The 21,043-nt window shown below is 41.3% G+C and overlaps 2 protein-coding genes and 2 non-coding genes across 9 annotated transcripts in view; 2 read left to right on the top strand and 2 right to left on the bottom strand.

The window, feature by feature from the left end:
* The window catches only part of ERN1 (endoplasmic reticulum to nucleus signaling 1), a 33,023-nt gene extending 15,444 nt beyond the window's left edge, over nucleotides 1-17,579 (bottom strand). The window contains exons 1-3 of one of the 2 annotated variants that reach the window (XM_085077262.1): nucleotides 17,476-17,579; nucleotides 16,894-17,004; nucleotides 8,161-8,272 (exon numbers count right to left, since the gene is read on the bottom strand). In XM_085077262.1, coding sequence (XP_084933388.1) covers nucleotides 8,161-8,272; nucleotides 16,894-16,917 — 136 coding nt within the window. In that variant the 5' untranslated portion in view covers nucleotides 16,918-17,004; nucleotides 17,476-17,579. Of the gene's footprint in view, nucleotides 1-8,160; nucleotides 8,273-15,740; nucleotides 15,899-16,893; nucleotides 17,005-17,475 lie in introns of those variants that run through there. The other variant, XM_085077261.1, reaches the window with a different exon arrangement.
* A 175-nt stretch (nucleotides 17,580-17,754) lies between these two features.
* Nucleotides 17,755-17,817, top strand: LOC146429340 (small nucleolar RNA SNORD104). Its single transcript, XR_014855688.1, has one exon. It is a non-coding gene; the product is annotated as a small nucleolar RNA SNORD104 (small nucleolar RNA).
* Nucleotides 17,818-17,984: 167 nt separating this feature from the next.
* On the top strand, nucleotides 17,985-18,114 carry LOC146429341 (small nucleolar RNA SNORA76). The gene has a single exon (XR_014855685.1). It is a non-coding gene; the product is annotated as a small nucleolar RNA SNORA76 (small nucleolar RNA).
* A 1,823-nt stretch (nucleotides 18,115-19,937) lies between these two features.
* Nucleotides 19,938-21,043, bottom strand: part of TEX2 (testis expressed 2) — a 42,027-nt gene continuing 40,921 nt past the window's right edge. For all 5 annotated transcript variants that reach the window (XM_085077256.1, XM_085077259.1, XM_085077257.1 and 2 more), the window contains one exon: nucleotides 19,938-20,690. In XM_085077256.1, the coding sequence (XP_084933382.1) occupies nucleotides 20,568-20,690 (123 nt within the window). In that variant the 3' untranslated portion in view covers nucleotides 19,938-20,567. The remainder of the gene's footprint in view (nucleotides 20,691-21,043) is intronic.

A 21,043-nucleotide genomic window follows, 5' to 3' on the forward strand; every position in this document is an offset into this window, starting at 1 on the left:
GCAGCCTAAGTGTACTAGGATATCTGCAGAGCTAAGCAAGACAAGAACAGGAAATTCAAGGCTCAGTACACAGGGCTTACAGAGTCTGTACCACTCTGCAGGGCATGGCACCACAGCAGCAGCTGGCTTTGATGGCAACAGCCAGGGTGGATGTCCTGAATTTACATGGATTAAAAAAACATAACCCCCTACCCAAACAGATTTCTGGCTGCAACACAGATGAAAGTAGCAGCCACACAAATATGCACATTTAATGCCACAGACAGAAAGAAAGTGGGATATGAGGGATAGCAATACAGTTATTTTTATTTCATTGATTTCTTCTTACAACAATAAATACTCTCAGAACAGCTTTGTTCAAAACATAACTACATGGCATATTTTTCTCTCTAAGCCTAAAAAATGCTCCAGGATACACTCTCAAAGGTGTCAAAATAAACTCCATTTAATTCATTGAGAACCCAAACACACATCAAAGGCCCTAAGAATAATTAAAATTCAAACAAAGGAGCTTAGTGACTCATCTGTATCTGTCTCTACAGACTAGGCTGCTTAGTCAGAGCTTTATTCCATTAACGACATCAAGCAACTCATTTCTAGCCCTTGTGTGAAGAAATTGGTTTCAGGATGTGTGGGGAGGGACCCCCCCACCCATTGTCAATTATATGTCAATATGTCAGTTATTTCTCAGTGTTTCCTTCAAGTGTTCCACAAGTTTTATAATATCTAATGCAACACATGGTGAGTTACATCATCAGCTCCCCATTTCTAGAGGAAAGCAAGGGAAAAAGCATTTACTGACCATCATATAAAGTGCATTGTCTCGAGCTGCTGGGTTGAAGTGCTAAAAGCAAACTGAGACCAAGCTTATGTACTCAGTGGATCCCTAAATCTGTGTAAAATGAGCTAAAAGAAGAGAGAGACATTACAGACCAAAGGCAAGAGGTTTTGTAATCACAAATGCTTCATGAGAAGGGAATGCTCAGTTTTGTGAAAGAAACAGTATCATGAATCAGAACAAGCGACACCCGCCTCAGTTAAGTGAGACAATGCAAATGCTACAAGCATTGCTAAAGGCAAAAGCCAAATAAACTTCGTAAGTCTCTTGATGAACTGATTACACGGAGTGTCTCGGTAAGAACTGATTACACAGAGTGTCTCTGTAAGAAAATAAACTCTCACCTGTGGTGACAGTGACTGTTGTGAGACAGCAGTAGTTTCACCACCAGAACTGGAGGAACTCTGTTCTATCTCCAAAAATCCCCTCAAATGATTATTAGGAGATCATTAGGACAAAGCTGCACAACTTGTTTTTGAAGTGACAACTGACTGTATATTTATTGTTTAAGAACAACAAAGCGATTTTCTATAAAATCACTTTCTAGTCAACGTGGGAAAAACGTAAGACTAGCTAACTAACATAAACAGTTTCTTGCCAGAATTATCTTCAGAAACTTTTAATTTTTTAAAAAGGACTGTTTCTTCTCTGAATTAAAGGGCAGTGTGAAGTTGTTACATGATATTACAGTGTAGAATCACTATTACGTGAATCAATCTCCAACTTTTCCAACTGCCCTGTTACTGCCAGGACACATTACAGTCCTCAGCAGAACAACAACAGAGTGTGATTGCCTCAGATACCTCAGTATTTCAGGGTTTTTTTCAAACAATGCTCAGGAAAACCTACACAATTACAGGAAATTTCAAAGGTAGATTTATGTTTTCTAGCAGCTGACCCTGGTTTGTCCATGACATTTGCAGGAATGTCTGGTTGGTAATGCTTTCCTATAGCTCCCTCTCTGCCTTGAAAATACAGTGAAGAATAATAATACAGCAAACCATTTTTTGGCTAATAGCTTCTTTTCACCTAATTTTCTAAGACGGGGCAATCTATTTTTATCAACCAAAATAAAGTGCTCCCCTCTGCTCCAATTACATCAAATAGCTGAGAATTTTTGCACGGTTTTATTGACCACATAGTACCACAATAGTGAAAGGACACAAATACATATCTATGTGCAATAATTACCTGAATTGAGCTTAAAAGCCCCCAAGCTTGTATTTCTGAAAGCTCCTGGGGAAATGTCATTTATAAAAATTTCCAATGTTATCAGTAAATGTCTCCTACACTTAATTAACAATGCTGGAAGTCCCATGAATGTCTCTCTGTCTTTTGCAATGTTTTTCTGAAGCACTCCTGCATATCAGATGACATGAAAGAGTCTTATGGCAAATCCCTAACTATTCAGTGTGTACAGAAGCATCATTCTCACGAAAGTCCTAGAACTTCTCTTTAGTACCGTGTCTTCATGTGTTTCATCCTAGTTTTACTTGTTTTCTTAGTAACTGAAACTCAATTTATGAGCAAAAATAAAAAAGTGGTAGATGGAACAGATTAAGAAGTTACTAAAAAGCAGCAGAATTTTTTAAAATACTTAATGGCACCTGAACCAAAACACTGATTATTCTGATAGCTTCCTGCACATTGAAGTGCTGTGTATGAATGGTTAGAAAGTAGTCATGAATTTCTAACTCATTTCCACTCATATGCCTCTTCACAAGGATGGAGGAGTTCATTTTCTAAAGTGGAAGGAATTCTTCTCTGACTACTTACTAGCACCATCCACCTGGAAAGAAAGGCTGTGGAAAGCTGTTTTTCTACATTTTTAGTTACTGGGGCAATGTAAATTTTCTCATTTTCTTAACACTTTCATAATCTTGAACTCAGGTTGTAGCTCTGCAAAGATTGTTTGAAGACAGACAATGAAATCTTCATCATCACTTTTATGTGGTTTGGAACCTGTTGCAACCTCAATTTCAAAGTTTGTTTTGAAATAAGAACTTGCTCTGAGATAGAAAGAGAATCTTAAGTTCAATTAATTGTGGCCAGATCTTACAATAGTTTTCATATGCTTGAATACAGATCAGTAAGAATGAGCCCTCTTGTCCCCTTTTGCTCCACAAGGGGTCAAGCAGAGAAAGTTCTTGCAAAAGTCAGAGCACTAAGGCCTTCTCTCCAGCTGCTCCCCACTCAAGTGTTGACATGCTGGGACTGGAACCATGTCACCCTGCTTTCAAAATTCCCTGAACTGCAGTTCCCTGTAATTAGGTAAGTCCCTCTAACAGGCCTGATCTGTTCCAATACCAACAACAGTGGTGATAACCACTGAACAAAGCAGCAACTATTCTGTATGAGAATGAAAGCTTGTCAAAGAAAATGTGATAAAACTGCAATAAAAATACATCTCCCTCTCCCTAAAGCTTCCATGTAGCAGGGAAAAGCCAAATTCTAGCAAGGTCCTACAGAAAGCTTTTTCTACTTTCTAGACTAAGAAAACAAAGATGTCAGAACAACTCTAGAGCATGGTGGGGGTGAGTTAGAAAGCAGGACACCACCCTGCAAATATCTCCAGTTCTGGAGAGAAGATTGAGTTTTCTATAGATGTTTCCATGGGTTTCCAATTTGCTTTTCCTGCAGCCTCCACTAAGACAGATTATGTTATTGATTCCTACATTAAAATCTTACAATTCAGCACACACCAGCTTTACCTTTCTGAACTGATAACACAGGCCTCTGTTAGCAAAAAATTTGTAAAATAACTTTGTTAAGAAAAAGAATTTAAAAGATTTATTCTAGAACTCCAAGAGTTCTAGAACATTATAAAGATTTATTCTAGAACTCCAAGAGTTTATTCACAAGTACAGCAGTTATTAAAAACCTGTTAACATAATGACTGTCCAGTAATTTGGTAAATTATTTGGCTCTGTTACACTTCCCCAAAATTAACATTTTGCCCTGGCTGCAGGCACATGTCCCAATCCAGGTTTGGTTGCATCATGGCCAGAAAAAATTTCTGAGTGGAAGGAAGTATATGACACATTTCAGATTGTTCTGACCCATACTTTGCATACATTTATGGAAAAAATCCACATATACAACTTTTGAAGCTGCAGCCATACTGCTAAATATAATGCATTTGACTTTTCTCCATATTTCACAAACACATGACAAGATAAATTGGACTTTGACCTAAATCTGAGTATTTTTTAATGTACAAGGTAACACTGCATGTTTTCATCACTGTGATGTGCCCTTAGAGCCAGTGACTGAAAAGGAGAAGTGGGAGATGAAAGAGCAAGTGAATAAGTCACTGCCTCACTGGAATGAGCCAGAAAAAACGGTTTCCTGCCCTGAGGTCCTGCCTCAAGCCTTGGGCTAACGGGCCAGTTTAGACCCATGTCATCCTCATCTGCTGCTGCAGGGACAACAAATGAGGTTAGAGACACCAACTGCGCTCTGGAATTTGCTGAAAACAGTACTGTTCTACCACTGTTTTGTTTTGACAATCATAATTAATTTACAACTAAGCACAAAGATATTCTTTCTTGCCTGGGAAAAAAACACTGCTACTAAAGCAGGACCTACAGACCTCAGATTTGCCCTTTAAAATCTGCATGTTGCATCCCATAAACAGATACAGTCTTTTTATCTTTGTCTTATCATGAGAGCCCACTGAAGTCTTCAGATTATGAGTAAGGTGCTGGAAATCAAAACCTTTTAAATCGATTGTGTGCCGTCATTTTTTAACTGCTACAGAGAATGGAAGATCATAGCAAAATTTTTACTGGCTCTAAATGAGGGTCCAAATCTGCATATATTAAATGTTTTCCTGGCAAAATACTTTTAATTCGTTCTTAAGGGAAAGCTTTTAAAGAGCTACAGAATTAAAAAAAAAAAAAATCACTTTAAACAGTACAAGAAGACAGAGAGAACAGAGCATCAGCCTGTTCAAGTGCACAGTTTAAAACATTGCAGCCTTAGCCTCTCAAATTCAGTATTGTGTTCATTAAACTTAGCTCTTGAGTTAACAGAGACAAACAGGGTTGAATTTTACAAAGATGTGAGGGAACAGGGCAGTCTTAAAATCACACTCTTAAAGCTCACACTGAAACTGGAATTGTGAAGTAAAGCTTGACAGCAAGGAGAAAATCTTTCTCCAGATTTTGCCTTGCCAACAAGTTCTTGTGGTCGTCTCTTTCTCTGCCCACTTTCCTTGCATGTAAACAGAAGTTTTAAGTGCTGCACCTCTGTACCTTCTAAGAGATTTGTAGGAAATGACAGAAGTTGGTTTATTTCCATCAATTTTGGGAAAGAGGTTTCATCCTAAGGAACCTTACTGAAGATGCTCACTAGTGTCTTACTAGTGGCAAGTGCAGAAAACATGGGAGCCTCCAGGAGCTGTCCCACTGTCACTCAGGGCTGACAGCCCCTTGTATTGATCAGAGGTAGCAACAAGAGCCTCATTCAGCCTCTGGTCTGAAATGTGAGCCACAGCCTTTCCAAGGAGAGCCTTCAACATCAGGTGTTTGTGTGGGTGCCTCTCAGAAATTACAGGGGAGGAGGAATGTAGGTTTTTCTCTAAACTTTACAACCACTTGCCAGCTTTCCAAGGCCCAGGAAACTTGCAGCATCAGCTACTTGGTCACTGAAAAATCCTGAGAACTGTCGGAGAGCAGGACCCACCGAAGTCAGCAGGAAATGAAGATTTTAAGCACTCTCAACAAGTCAGTCCACAGTCTCATCACATGTAACTGCAGGGACACAGTTTATTTCTGATGGTGCAAAGTCCTATTCCTAACTGACCTATTTTTTGCCTGCTTTATGGGCAGCACAAGTATTCTGACTGCCTTTCTTGCCAGCACTCCATGGAGGCAAGAAACCCAAACATGTTATTGTGGTGATAATCACTGGCTCATTTACTCCACATACCTAAGATAACCTTCAGTGCTAACTTAAAACAAGCCACACATGGCAAGATATTCATGTTTGTTTAAGCACTGCCTGATAATGAATGTGGTCTTGGTTTTTTTTTTCCCCAGTGGAAATAAAATGTACCTGAACTGCCCTTTGTTAAATACTTTGCTGCTCAAGTGCAGTAATAAAATGTTCCCTTCTGGTGAGTGCCACTGCAGCACTTCAGGTGACCTCCACAGCTTCTCAAAGCACCTGAGCTACAACACATGGATCATCTGCTGTAAACAGGGTAAAATGGCACCTGCAAGAGCACTGTTTGCAGTGCAGGCAGCTTCCAAACAGGTAATCTCTGTAACAGCACCAGCATGTTGCTGACAGACAGAGTGTACCCAACAACTGTGTTTATACTCTAATATTAAAAATCAATTCTGCACTACTAAATCTCTCCAGGGATTCAGCACAGAAAGCTGGTGAGGGCTTTAATGGGCTATTTTTTTCCAACACTATCTCATCTTTTGGGCTTCCCACCCACAGGATGACCACCAACAAATAGTTTTTCAAACATAAATAAACCGCCTCCCATTGTGGCTAGCACAGGTCTTTCTTGTGAGAACATTTTGCTGTGTTTTATAAACAAAGATAAAATCTGGATGTTTTTCAAACACTGTCTCAAGACTTGGACAGTTCAGGCTTGGCTAATTAGGCTTAGGGGGAGGGTTCTGACTGACTAATCTAGGCGACTTCTGAAAAGTTTATATATATATGGAAATCAAAATAATAAATGCCTTTTCTTGCTACACTGAGAACTGAGTCCTCTTCTCTGCTAGCGGCTCAACAGCGACATCCCATAACAAATTAATTCACCAATTTGTATTTACAGGCTCTTGTTCTATGTCCGCTCAACGAAGTTAACTCAGCATGTATCTTGGAACAATGATACCTACCACGATTTTTATTTTTTTCACTGACCGTTGTATGTTGCTCTATTGCAAATGGGCAATAAGTACTTTGCAAAAATCAAGTGAGCACAACTCACGTACGTAAGATGTAGAATAATATAGTTAGCAGCAGAGAGAAAACAAGAAGTCCCACAGAACTAGATTATCCAGTCTGGCAGTTCCACAGAAACAACAAGAGTTTTGCAACAATTTTTTTTTTTAAAACAAGGGAAGCTCCTTGAGCAACACACTCTGATCAAGATCCTTTTCGTCACCAAGGTGTGTTAATTTCTTCCTCAAAAAACCTCTTGCCACTTACTAAGTGTGGCTGCAAAGCAATGCCAGTGATACCCCTCTAGACTAGGACTAGGCTGGCTATGTTGCTGTCAGTAGAATGACAAAGAGACCAGCAAGTTTTTCTTAGCCTACAGCAACACTAAATGAGGAAGCTGACAACTTGTTTTTAGGCAGGGCTCTTCAGGGAAAAGAGTGGTCTAAATTTAAACAGAAGATAGGGGAGAAAACTGAGATCCTTCAAGAAAATACTTGGCTTACCCCTTTCTAGTTAAGAGGAGCTACAAAAGCCTTCTTTGTTCGTTTAAGAAGTTAACTTTTTGTCCGGTAGATTTGCTTTCAAATATGAATGGCTTCACAAAGAAGAACAACTGGTTTGCACTCCAGACACCAGATATGTGCAATCCATTTCCCACATTTTCAGCTCACCTATTAAACTGACAGCACGTTTAAAAACAGAGGACAGAATGATGCAATCACTGACTCCTTCCATTTGACCTTCTAATTTATTTCCAGAAGTGAAGAGAAAGTGCTGCTATCACCTCTGCCATACACAATCAAAGTCCCACTTAACCAAACCTGCATTAAATATGAAATCTTTCACGAAGACAGAGCTAGCTCTGCTCAGTAACTAAAATTACAAAATCACTTCCAGTCACTGAACAATGCTAAATTCCTTTACACAAGTGCAGTTCTTTTATTTTAAAAACTGCGCTGTTCCTAAACATCTATATTATAGAAAAAATCACCAAGGTTTGCATGATATGCACTAAACCAGTGACCACGGGGTATTCCAGACACAGAACCATGCAATCCCTTTGCCATCAGTTCCACAGGCTGACACATCTATTTTGTTCTATGCTTGCTTATATTGCACTCATTCTCATAAAACGTGATACCTACCAATTATAACACTACAGCTTAAACACTCAGGGGAAAAAAAACAAACAATCCACAAACCTAAAAAACCTCACATAAACTTGGATAATATTTACAAGTGAAATTATGAAGATGAACATGACTCCAGAAACACTGTAGCTTAATTCTGGAACAAGACCAAAATTAAAAAAGAAAACAAAGTATTTAACAGATCCTACAACAGTTGGAATTACCAATTAATTTGACTGTTACTTGTGCTACTGAGAAGAGGGCATCAGGACACCTCCTGCTTACCTTCTTTTAAAGTCCACTTGATCACTCCCGTTCTCTTGCTGACAGCGTGCAAACTTCCATCCAGGGTCGAAACAAACAGCAGTGTTTCTGGCACAGTTACTGAGCTGGTGTTCTGGAAAAGAAAAAAACACATGGTGAATATAATTATTTACGACAGAATTTACTCATAACTGTCAAAGAGTACATGGGCTGGAACATCTCTTCTTTTAAATGCACAGACTGAACAACTTTCTTGTCCCTTTGAATTCAGTCATTTTTGGTTTGGTTTAGTTTGCTGTCAACACTGTGGATCTTACTGTGCCAAGTTCCTCTAGAAACAGACTAGGATATCCTTTAAATCCACCTCCATTTTCAATTTGATATCAAAGTCTTCTTGTACTAGAGTTAGGAGAGACCAGAGCTAGGGCTGATCTAGAAAAGGACTGACACAAAGACCATGCATTTAGTTGCCTGGATTAAAGAACTTCAGAGCAGCTCAGAGAACCCATGTGTCAATGTCAAACTCACACTTCTCCCAAGTACACAAAACATACTCTGCCAAGGTCTAGTCCCCGAGAAATGAAAAGACATCAGCTGGGCAGAACTTGAATAAATACAACTGAAAGGTGACCAATATTATACTGGGCTGGCTGTGGCTGAGACAGATGGAGCTGCAAGCATTCAGATGCCTCTGAGCAAGGGCAAAATATTTAGAATAGATGCAGCTTAAAGACTGGAAGAGATCCATACTGTTAAACCTCCTAATTACGCTTTTGTACCTTGTGTCTCCCAATACTGTATTTCTGCAGCACAAAGAAAGTAACAGTGTTTAAGGAAGCCCATAGGTATGAGCACATCCACAGACACTCTGAGAAAGCAGCTGGCTGCAGGGTCCAAACCTTCATTTCGCATTCCAATTCATCCTGCCCCTGGGAAGCAGTTTGGTGCCACTGTCCTTCCTCCAGCCCAAGCTGCTTTTGAGCCAGGCCATTGCAGACCAAAGAATTTTATTAAAAGAGCATCACACAAACATGGAAGACTCAGAACTATGCAGTTATTGTGGGAACAGTGAGGCTAAATCCAAGGTTTTCCACCACACGAAGCAGAATAAACATGTTAATTTAATGTCTACTCTTCCTACCTAAAGATGATCCCAGACATCCTAAGATTGACCCATTTCCATTTCCCAGGGCTCAAGTTTTCATTCAAGCAACTTGTCATTTGTACGCTGTATCTGCTTTGCTCATCTGCATGACACCTGCCACATTTCAAAGTTTCACAGTTAAATATAGTTTAACCTACCACACAAAATGAAAATGTAATCATTTTACATAATTAGTAATGTCTTCAATGACTTGCATGGTAAAAAAACAATAACCGGTCATGTTAGAATTACTGCAAAGCAAAATACTTAATTGCCAAATTAAAATAAATGGTTACAGGAATAACTTTCTTTGAACAACTATATATTTTAGTGCAATCCAACTAAACAATTGGATTTCACACAAAGCACAATGCTAAAAGGATAATATAACACAGTAACAACTAGCCAATGCTCAGATTGCAACTATAAATATTGTTCATGCGTCTTTCCTGTCATAATCAGCTGGAGCAGACAGTTGTAAAACACACAGTGCAGAAAAAAATGAAAGTACAAGTTAACAATACACAAACCACAGATCAGGAATAATTGCTGGAAGGCCAGAAAAAAAAAATGGGAGAAGTATCTTAACACATATATATAATGTTCATTACCTGACATTGTTAAATTATGCAGGCTGCACAGCCATCTGCACTCGGATAAAATATTTACATCTGGGATTAAACTCTGCAGTGTTTGTTCAAACAGGGACAGTGTATAACTCTTCCTCTCACACTGCCCCATAAGAAATGCAGCTCAAGATGTTACTAATCAGAACTGAACTTACAATATCTTTCAAGCCTAAAAAACTGATTGGGTGTAAGAGCCAAAAGGGGCTCTGTTGTAAAGTTATGAGCTCTCAGTCTCTTGTATTGTTCCTTTTGTTAAAGCAAACTACTGTAGCCATTGTACCAAAGTAATTCATGAAAATTTTGTCCTTTAGGTCTTTTTGTACACAAATTCCCCAAACAACTCAGGATGGTGTAGTTGATTTATTATCATCTTGTCCAGTCTTTCCATCTTCCTTAAGCATTTAACAAGCCAGATCCACTGACTTCACAACCAGAGGGGGAAGACACAACCCACACTCCCCTACCACAACCCTTCAGTGATGAAAACCATCTGATTATGAAGCTCAATTTAGTGAACAAATAGTGAATGAAACCACGCTAGAGTGAAAACAGAGTAAGCTGAGCAAGAAAATACAACTGTTGAAGACAGGAAATGAAAATTATTGAAGCTCCTTTAAATTGCAGGTGGGAATTTTATACCCAGAATGTAAAGATTAGTGATGAAATTTAGTTGCAAATAAAATACAACACACAACAAATCCACCACATCTTCCATGTATACAGACTGAGATTGGGTTTTTAGGCTGCTTCTTGTTCTCTGCACAAGTTTTATCTTTTATCTTCTTATCTTACAGATTCAGTATATTCTTCACAAACCATGTTCTCTTCCTGTCTTCTGATTAAGAAATAAATACACCTGTCATTTTCACCAAAAATGTGCCTGTAAAATAACCATCACAATTATGGTTGGGTTGGGTTCACATACCAGGAATATATAGTGGATCGAACACCACTCATTCTACATTGTGGATTTAACACTTTCCCATATAACATCTGAATATCTATTTATTGTGTCATCAGAAATACAGAAATTAAGGAATTAAATGTGAGCTCTGAAACACTGATCAAAACATCAGTAGCCAGTATTGTCTTCCAGATTATTGGCATTTTAGAGGGTTTCTAGGACTTGGGACTGAACAGAAAGTACAAACACGCAAAGGGTTCCTCTGCACATTCTGCACTCAGAGTAGGAAAACATTTCTCTACTTGCCTCCAGTCACAGGCTGAACAACAGAGAAAGAAAACTGTAGCTGAAGAAGCCATTAATGCAAGTTTCAGTGGAAAAGCAGATGAACACCTGACTGTTTGACTCCAACTCATTGGATTCAAATTTGACAAAAGTACTAAAGCTGTCTACTAATAATCCATAACAGCCTAAAATTTGTGACTAAGCAGAAAACAGCATTTTTAAGCTAGAACAGAAATATACTATCTAATAGAAAAAAGAAATTAACTATATATATGCTAATTAAGTCTTGCATAAAAACCTTCCCCTCAGTCTAGATGTACCATATCTTTAGATAAAATGTTTTATAAATCCAAGTAACAAAATTACTCAAAACAATTCTGAAGGACCCATGGAGTCAAGGGAAGGTCAGTGAAAGCTGTATTACAAGTTCTAGTGTGTGTGTAGTGCAGTTCAGCATCAAAGCTGATAACATCTTTCACCCCAACAGCTCAAATTTTTCTAAGGGTTAGCAAAGCAATGCCTTAGTTTGTTTTATTGTGTTAGAAGAAAACACATCCCCACAGCAGCAATTTTATCCATTAATTCATCTGCTTAAAACCACCACTTTTGAAATGCAGATCACCATGTATGCACAAATCCAACTGATGTCAGTGGAAAAAGCAGATAGAAAACCAGGCCACTGAGTTCCTTGAGCTCTGCAACCCAGAAATATGTTTTGCTGTAGGGTGATACCACAAAAGGTTCTTCAAGTACAAATAAAGAATGCAAAAACACTTCCTAGTGACCCTGGATGTGTGACAGTGTGTGTTGACTCTAAGAACTGTTCTGATTTCATAGAAATAATTGTGTGCTCACAAGTAAACAAATCAGTGCCAAGTCTTAGATGGGAAATAATTTTCTCTTTTCTGAGTCTGAAGTAGGAATAAATAATGTGTAGGGCTGATTGATGATAAAGGATGGATGGTTTGCTAACTGTAACAGCCTTCTAATTTCTTTGATAATGCCTGGCTTACCAAACCAAAATGTTGACAAGATATAAATTATCACTCAAAAAAAACCCCAACTATAGTCCTCATTCCATAATTAGCCTCATACAAATCAGGCTGTACATTTGCATTTCACTAAAAAACTATTAAAAACCAACTTCAGCATTAACAGCACCAGACACTTTCCACTCAATAACAAAAGGCCTATACCATAATTTATGCTACTGGAACCACAGCTGGTAAACCAATAAAGACGCAAAGCAAAATATTTTTAGACATTAGCAGACACTGCAAGCACTTGGCATATTCATCACAGATAGCCTATGAATCATTACCCCGGTTTTGACAGCTATCTCATTACACTGCCAGGCTACAGGCTAAAACTCCCTGCACATAATAAAACCAGGCTATGACAAAGTATTTGTAAAATTCAGTCAACTACTGGGGGGAGTTTTCCAGTTTACCTAATAATAAAGTTAAGATATGAAAGAGAGCTGACAAAAATCACATTTTATCTTCTTTAGAAAGCTAAACCCAATCTAAAGATCTTTAAGTCTTAAACTACTTGGGTTTCCGTCATGTCTTTGTTAGCCATTTCTCATCATGCTGTAACCCAGTTCAATGAGTTCTCATTCATACACCCACTCATCCTGCAAAAGGAAAAACCGAGAAGTACAGGAGGTCCACTCCAACTGTCCTCTGCCTGGACTCATCTTGGAATGGTCTCTACACAAAGAACTCCCAGCTGATCTTTCACATTTGATTCTCTGTGTAAAACCCCAATGTATTTCAATAGCCACAAGACCACCAACAACCCAAATGACAGCAGAGTTATAAACACATGAATTTACACTCCAGAGCTGTCCTCCAGTTCCTCCAGAACTTACAGAGCTGTCCATGATAACTGTAGGTGTGCAAGACAAATTTACATTTCCCTCCTCCACCAAAAAAAAAACTGTAAACCCTATCATACTACATTTTTTGAGCAACCAAGGAGATCTGCAACTCAAATAAAACATGTGTTAGTTAACACAGTGCTTGAACATGTCCTCTGTAAACCTTCTGCTGTCTCACACGGGTTTTCACACCTATCAGTTCCCTGGCCAAACACCTCACACAGAGATAAAGAACACACCAGAAGAAATAACACCTGGCTAAGGCCTGGGTTTTTCCATGTCAGGTGCTGCCTACACTGTGTAATCCGGCACTGAAACCCGTCCCACCAGCTGCAGGAGGGGACAGACCCATGTTCCAAATGCCACTTTAATCCCAGAGAGGTTGGTATTTTTGAGTCGCACTGACGCCACATTAAAAGAGAAACAAGCACAGTTTGGAATGTCCCAGAGCTCATAAAAACAAAGGATTTTTCACTCTAAAAGAGCTGTAAATCATTACTGTGTAACATTGATGGCAACTGTAATTTACTGACAGCTCTACTGCATTTCTCATTTCTCTGTCTGAGTTTTCACACTTTTTAATGTGCTCCCATTCATTGGAGAGCTGTTCCAAGAGCTCTGAACTGTGTCACCCAAATAGCAAGAAACAGCATTTTTCTGTCTGTAAAGGACAGACATGAAAGGAAGACCTTTGTAGGAACTCATACAAACTAAAAAAACAATATTAGAGAGTCGGGATATTAGGTAACAAAGACAAAACTAATCAGCCAAAGAAGTTACAGATCAGCAGGTCACCACCACTACTCTTCGAAGAAATTTGCAGAAAAAATTATTTGCAAAATCTTTAGGCAACCCCGTGTTTTTAAGTTACCTCAACACCAAGAATTGTATGCCAGTCTTTCTCATGGCAATGAGAATTTCTCAGTTATTATTCAAGTGACATGAATAGTTTTAAATAAGCCTCCACGGTTAAATGGGTTAACCACAGGTGACATGACTGGGACTAAGTTCACAGAAGTGAAAACTAGTTCTGAAAAGGGACTGAAGTACAGAATAGATTTTAACTTGGAAGTCATGGTGGGGATCTACAGTTGGCAGAGCAAAAAGACCAGGGTAAGAGCCAAGAAAAGAAACAGAAATGGAGAACTCAGACACTGATCTGAGGTGAGATGGCAGGTCAGGAAGACCAAGGGAAGAGAGAAATCCAGAGGAAAAAATGGGCTGAATTCTACCAGGGCATGAGTCCACTTTTTTGTGACTATACAAGTAAAATTATATAAAATTTAGTAAGAATCTGTGTATTTAAAAAAATATTTTAGGTATTTTAAAATACTTCTTAGTATTCTTATTTAGGACTGTTTTTAAAACTTAATGAGTTGCAAATCAGTATTTTCCTTGCAAACTCTGAAGCCCAGACCTGTGAGGACTAGGAAAAGACCTCAGCCCAGCTTTACAATCCAGCCTAAGACAAACACATTAGCACTCCACAATAAAGATTGTAAAGTAATTTTTGTTGACAGCCTGCATTTAATTTTTTTCAGTTTCCTAATGAAGTAACAACACTAGGTATGTTACCAGCTTAACTACTAATGTGTTTATTCAACTTCTAAAGAAGGGGAGTGGAACTATTAAATCCCAAGTGAAAAACAATACCTTCAGCTTTGCTTAACCTGAACTAGAACCCCATATATTACACCAGCTTTCTCAGGTAACAATGAACAATCCATCAAAGGACATGCCCTAAAGTTTTCCTCTGCTACACTTGACTATAATGGAAACACTAAATGCCAGATGGCCTTTTCACTGTCCCCTGATCTGGAGAACATGCAAACAAGAGCACCTTTCAGAACTGAATTTCTGAACTTAGCTATCCATCTCAATACACACACAGCAGACAGCACCCACTGCAAAGTACACTGTTTTAAATTATTACCTCCGTAAAAATAATGTGCTCAGCATTCCATCTGCTTTGCACCAGTATCCCTATTCCATGCACTTTTATTGCTTCACCTATTGCGATACTTTATAACCAACCTGGTTATTTCTTAAGAGGTTTTGTAGGGCAGTGACTCGTGCACTTTGTCTTTCACCTTTGAATTTAAAACTGCGGGTTTGGATCCCAACCAACCACATGTACATTAATACACATTGCTGCATCTGCTCTGGAAACAGAATGATCAAAACGCCACGACACGAGAGAGGGTACATAGCCAGTGACCTGTATTTGGTTATCAATACATTTAAAATGTGTGGGGTTTTTTTCCAGAAAGATAACAAACCTCCTCACTCATTAAGGGGCAGAGCAGACCTTCCAGCATGTCTCACTGGTTCCCGATACATCTACGTAGTTTCAGTTTACAAAAGTTTCTTTGTACTACTGTTTCAAAAGTTTCTCTGTGCTACTTTATACAATTGCTTCGTGGGAAATTAACTGCATTTTTATATTTCGAGGTCTATGATATGCACGTCCAGGTTACGTCTATGATATGCACGTCCAGGTTCTAGGTGGGGCACAGCTGCAGGAACACGGCTGTGGGGTTGGGTCAGGTTGTGGGGCTGCAGCCCCTCGCCCTGCGCATACACGGCATTAACGACAGTGCCCGGGCGGTGCGTTAGCTCGGCGGACACCGCCGGGCTGCGGCCACCCCCAGCAAACCTTCGCTGACCCCGGCAGGAGCCCCCACGTCTCCCCTCCCTCGGCCCTCCCCATGCCCCAGCTGCCCCTGCCCTCCCCCGGCCCAGCGGGCCCGGACTTACCGCGGGCCTCGGCGGGAGCAGCAGCAGCAGCAGCGCGGCCAGGCTGAGGAGGAGGCGGCGGAGCGGCTCCATGGCTGCACCGCGGGGCCGCTCCCCCCTCACGGCGCTGCCTCCGGAGCGGCGCGTCCGGCGCGCCCCGCGGCGGGCGGGGCGGGCTGAGGGACCGCCCGGTCGGGACACGCACGTCAGTCACGGGCGGACCGGCCGCGCCGGGCGCCGCGCTCAGGGAGCGCCCGGGCAGCCGCGGGGCCGGGGCTGCGGGCCGAGGGGCTCGGGAGCGGCCAGCGATGCCCCGCGGCTTCGCGCTGCTGTCGGAGCCTCCCCGTTCGTGTGAGCCCCGACCGACCTGCAGCCCGCTCCGGGGCTCGGCCTGCACCCTGTGGGGACCCGCGGGGTGCGATGGCAGGTGGCTGCTGCTGCTTTGTTTCTATAAGAAAAAAAAACCCTAAATTCAGGCAGCACGAGTAACCTCCCTCCCTCTGCACCACCTTGCCCGGAACTGGGTGGTCGGGCGGGGGAAGGGGCTGCCCTGGGAGGTGGTGGAGTCACCACACCTGGAGGTGTTTAAGGCATCTCCATATGGCACTGGGTGATATTTAACGGTTTAGGGGCTACAGTGGCAGTGCTGGGTGGACGGTTGGACTTGATGATCTTAAAGGTCTCTTCCAGCCTTGGTGATTCAATGATTCTTGTTTTCCTACTGATTTTGTACTTTCAGAACAGATCAGGCCAATTTATTTGACAAAGCTCCTGTCTTTGACAAACTCACTGTTAACCCTGTGCCTGGCAAGGCCTTAAATAAATGAAAAAAAAAACCCGACATGCCCCTTTGAACCAAAAAACAGGTCCAGGCTTCTTTGAACAGATAAAAATAAACAAAAAAAGTATTGACCCAAATGGAAGAAGCTTTAAACAGAAGGGAGTAAATTTAGAGTGCCTGGCAAAGGTCCAGCATTCAGCCACCTATTTATATAACAAAGCCACTTTGTCCTTGTACATATTGTTTGCTTTTTAACAGTGATATCACTAATGGAGCTGCAGGGCACACAGAGTTCTGGGCATGCCATATGCATGCACCAGCTCCCACAGCGAGCGTGCCTTTGATAGTGGGCAGGAGATGTAAAAATCACCCAGAATCACAGCATATCCTGACCTGCAAGGGACCCGTGAGGACCATCGAGTCCAGTTCCTGGCCCTGCACAGGACACCACAACCATCTTCAGTGCCTCAGAACCTTGTCGTAGTGATGACCTGACCTGCAAGTCTGAATACATAAAAACAAGCTGGAGCTACAAACCACACTGATTCCAGTTCTCAAATGAGTTTCTTTATGGTGGCCTTAACTTTTATGCACTTGCGCTATGTGAGAACTAGCAAACCCCCAAACACACTGTGTGTGCCATGGCAGCAGCACCCTACTATATTACAGGAGGAATTTTTCATTCGCTGTACAAACACTGCAGTGTGCCAGCTCCAAATTGGAGTTATTTCACACGGGTGTCTCCCACGACTTCACAGGTGGTAGAAAGAAATGACTAAAAGTGGGTGAGGGAGCAGAGGAGACGAGCGTTGGTGAGCACCCGCCGCTCGTGGCTGCTCCCCCCAGGAACCACCTCAGCACCCGCTCTGCGGAAGGACTTCTGACCGCGGCCTCAACTTTTATATTTTTAATATTGAGCCTTATTTCTTCACAGTAACAAAGCACTGGAGCAAACTAGAAAGAGTACTGCTGTACCTGAAAAGGCGAATAATGCCGCCTCACACGCTAGGGGGCGACACTGGACCGCTAAGCTCCCTCACAGCCGCACGCGGCCCCGCCCGCGGCCCTCACGCGCAGCTGCACCCGGATTGCACGTGCCCCCGGATTCCAATTCTATTGGGCGAGACAAGGAGGGCGGGACTGGCCGCTCTATAAATTAGAGCGCGGCGACTTCTGGGTCTTTCTGTCGGTGCGGCCGGTGAGGTGAGCGGAGCGTGGGGGGTTAGGCGGGCGGGCGGGCGGTGAGGCCGGGCTGCAGTGATGTCCCATGACACGTGTTAGACTGCTGACATGCATGAAGCAAAACTACTGCTGAGCGCCCCGGCTGCGTCCGCCTTGCGGAGCGCCCGGGGTGTACCGCATCAATAACCTCCCTCTTTCCCTGGGTGTTTTGCAGGGCCCGTGCGGCAAGCGGCGACCGGGAGCGGCGGTAAATAAAGCTGTGTCACTCACAACGCGTCTGGCTGGTTCTTCCGCGCGTGTCCGCACTGCCTTTGATCCGGCGGTGCCCGCCTGGCGCCGCCGGCCAAGCAGCGGTGCTACAGCGAAGCGCTTGTTCATAACTGGCGCTGCTCGGCCCCACCCGGGCGGTGCTTTTAAAAGCAAGTGACACTCGTTCGCGAGCGTGTGTTACCCTTGCGGGGACACAGCGGCGGCGGGGCACGGCTGCCCGTGCTGCCTTTCCTGCCAGGAGAGCCCGTTCGTTCCCGGCCAGGGTCAAAGCAGATCCGGGTCACTCATCCCGATTCACTGCCACTGAACCCAGCCGAGGCCACGGCCGTAGTTTTTCCTTAAGCAGTACTGGGTTCAAATTCTGGGATTCCTGATTAGCTGTTCAAGGAATAAAGCAGCTGAGTGAATGAGCTGGGGATAGGAGAAATGCATTCAGGCCCGGAGGTCATTTATGCACATGGTGCAAAACAACTTAAAATACAATAAGCATTTGACTGCAGTGACTAAGCTGCGGCAGTTTTAAGGACACCTACATTTTTTTATGTGTTAATACCAGAAAGTACAGCATTTTCTGTAAATGCAAACGATTTGTATACAAAAGTCTGCAAAGCACTTGGCACACATTAGGAAGTTGCCTTTCTAATAAAGTTTTAAAAACTACTTTGCACTAGATAGTGGCTGAATGCTGTAGAAATAAATTTTAACTGAATTGTTTGACATGGGATAAATTTATTTAATAAAACAAAGCAAGCAGATTGTAGTTACCCACAGTTTATGAAGTGCAATATGACAATCTTGTGTAATAAGTCTAAATCTGTTTACACATTAGTGCATCTAGTCTTTTGACTTTAGTTATTGCACATAGAAATTAACTCATATAAAAAACCTGCGTACAAGACATGCGGACTTCATGAAAGGCAAATAATGCCTACAGAATCAGCAAACCCCAGAATATACACAGCCTGGAATGGTCAAGGAGGAGTTCAGGTAACAAATACAACCACTAATATTTCAATTAAAGGTAACCAAAATAGGTGTTCAAATATAGAATTAATTTTAAATATATTAAATGCTAGTTTTTCTTTTGTTTCAGGCAAGGTGCTGTTTAAAAAACCTTCAATATAATAGTTTCATTTAGAGATGGTAAATCAAGTTATACATGGAAATTTTGATTTACACCAAATGTGACAACACAATGTACAAAAAATTTCTTTAAAAATTACTTAAAAAAAAATCATGTTATAAAAGGAGAGCCAAAACTCACCTTCTTTGTAAACAAAAATCTTTTCTGACATCCATGAACAGCTGGCAACACGAAATGCCAAAAAAATATTACATGTTAAGGAGTGGATATGTAGTGTTCAAACCTTGAATTTACTGCATACATTTAGCCTTGATTCATTACACCTGACAGAAATAAAAGGCTGTTCCCCCTTCCCCCATAATTTTGGCCACTAATTAGCAGAAAGAGTCTTTAATCATCATCAGCTCAAACAACTGCAATGCTTGAATTCCTATGCCACAAATCCAAGAAGCCAATGCATGGGGATCAAAACCTGTCAGCTACAGCTGTTTGCACAGGCACCAGGTGATGCCATGTCTGGGGCTGTAACTGAGGATTTGGGCCCATGCTTTGGGTGTAAACACAGTGCAATGGAAAAGACTCACAGCAACAAACTGTCAGAACTCTGTGTTTCATCACAGCAAGAGGCTCTATGCACAGTTAGGTCACTACTGGAGATGTGCTGTGTAGACACTTGTAGACACTGGAGATGTGCAGTGTAGACACGTGTGCTCATGTCTTTATAAACATTCAGAATTAATCAGGAACCAAGGTGATTGTACCTCACTGTAAGGCGGCTTGCTATGGTTTGGTCTCATGGCTTTACCAACATTTTTTCTTTGTTTACAGAAATCTGACAGTCCCACCTTCACTGATAGTTGTGTGTGTTTTATGGCTACTTGCTTCCCAAAAAAAGCACAAGTTCTGTATGAAAAAAGTAATGTGTATATAGCACACTGAATCACAATATTACCTATACATCCAATTTACATTCTTTTATCCTGAAAGCGTATTTCGATTGCTTGACACAAGCTATTGACTGCAGAAGTGAAAGAACATAAAACAGTTCATTCTACACCTCCAACTGCCTGAGAAAGAAAAATATTCTTCCAGTTTTATAAATTCATTCCTTATTTAGGACTTTTTTTCCATTTGGCACGCAGTTCCTTTGCTGCCAAACAACTTTTCAATGTTTTAATGCACATTAACAGAGCATGAAAATAAGCTGAACAAAAGGTGCATCGACAAGCTCCTTGATCTATTATAACTGATTTCCTCCTCCCTCCCCCCAGAGAACAGGCCACCTCAGCCTCCCAGTTAAAATCCCGATGGCAGCCAGTACAAAAATAAATCAACAGCTTAATGGAATGGAACTTCTTGGAGCTGAAGTACATGGGAATTATAACCAGGCAAGTGAGCACACAGGAATGGGGGATAGGCAGTCCTTGGGAGGGGGTAGAGTGGCACAAGTTAAGGATGAGAACTACAGCACAGTTTATAAAACCATGAGAGTAACTTTTATAATACTGTAAACTGCAAGAGTCTTCACAAGTCATGGTTGATCAGAGGCCTCTGTGCTCAGATCTTGAGGAGGGCATGTGGAGGAGCGGGGATCCATAGCTGAGTGCATTAAAGGAATATAGACATCATCCATGTTTGGCATGACAAAGATTTTCTGGGAAAAAGATGCAATTAAGTTACATTTCATATGTCACTTGAAACCTTAGTTTTCCAATTTTAGTTTAAAAAAGGCAATAAATTTACAGATAAAAGGTTCTTGAGCTCAGTGTTGTGCAAGTCAGTGCAGTGCCCATCAACAAGCCATTTTGTTGTGTTACACTTGTAAATGAAACTCAGAAATATGAGTATCTCTGCATATTTCATTAAATTAAAATGGCACTACAGGAAACATCACCAACTTTTCCTAATTGCTTTCTCAGCTCTTTCTCATCCATATACTTTCAAACTGCACTTTTAGTGAAATAACTGGTTTGGATTGCTGGTTGATTATACAGGTTGGGGTCCAGA

The sequence above is a fragment of the Lichenostomus cassidix genome, chromosome 18 (genome assembly GCF_008360975.1).
Source record: "Lichenostomus cassidix isolate B80296 chromosome 18, HeHo_3.0, whole genome shotgun sequence".
In the NCBI taxonomy this organism is placed as follows: Eukaryota; Metazoa; Chordata; class Aves; order Passeriformes; family Meliphagidae; genus Lichenostomus; species Lichenostomus cassidix.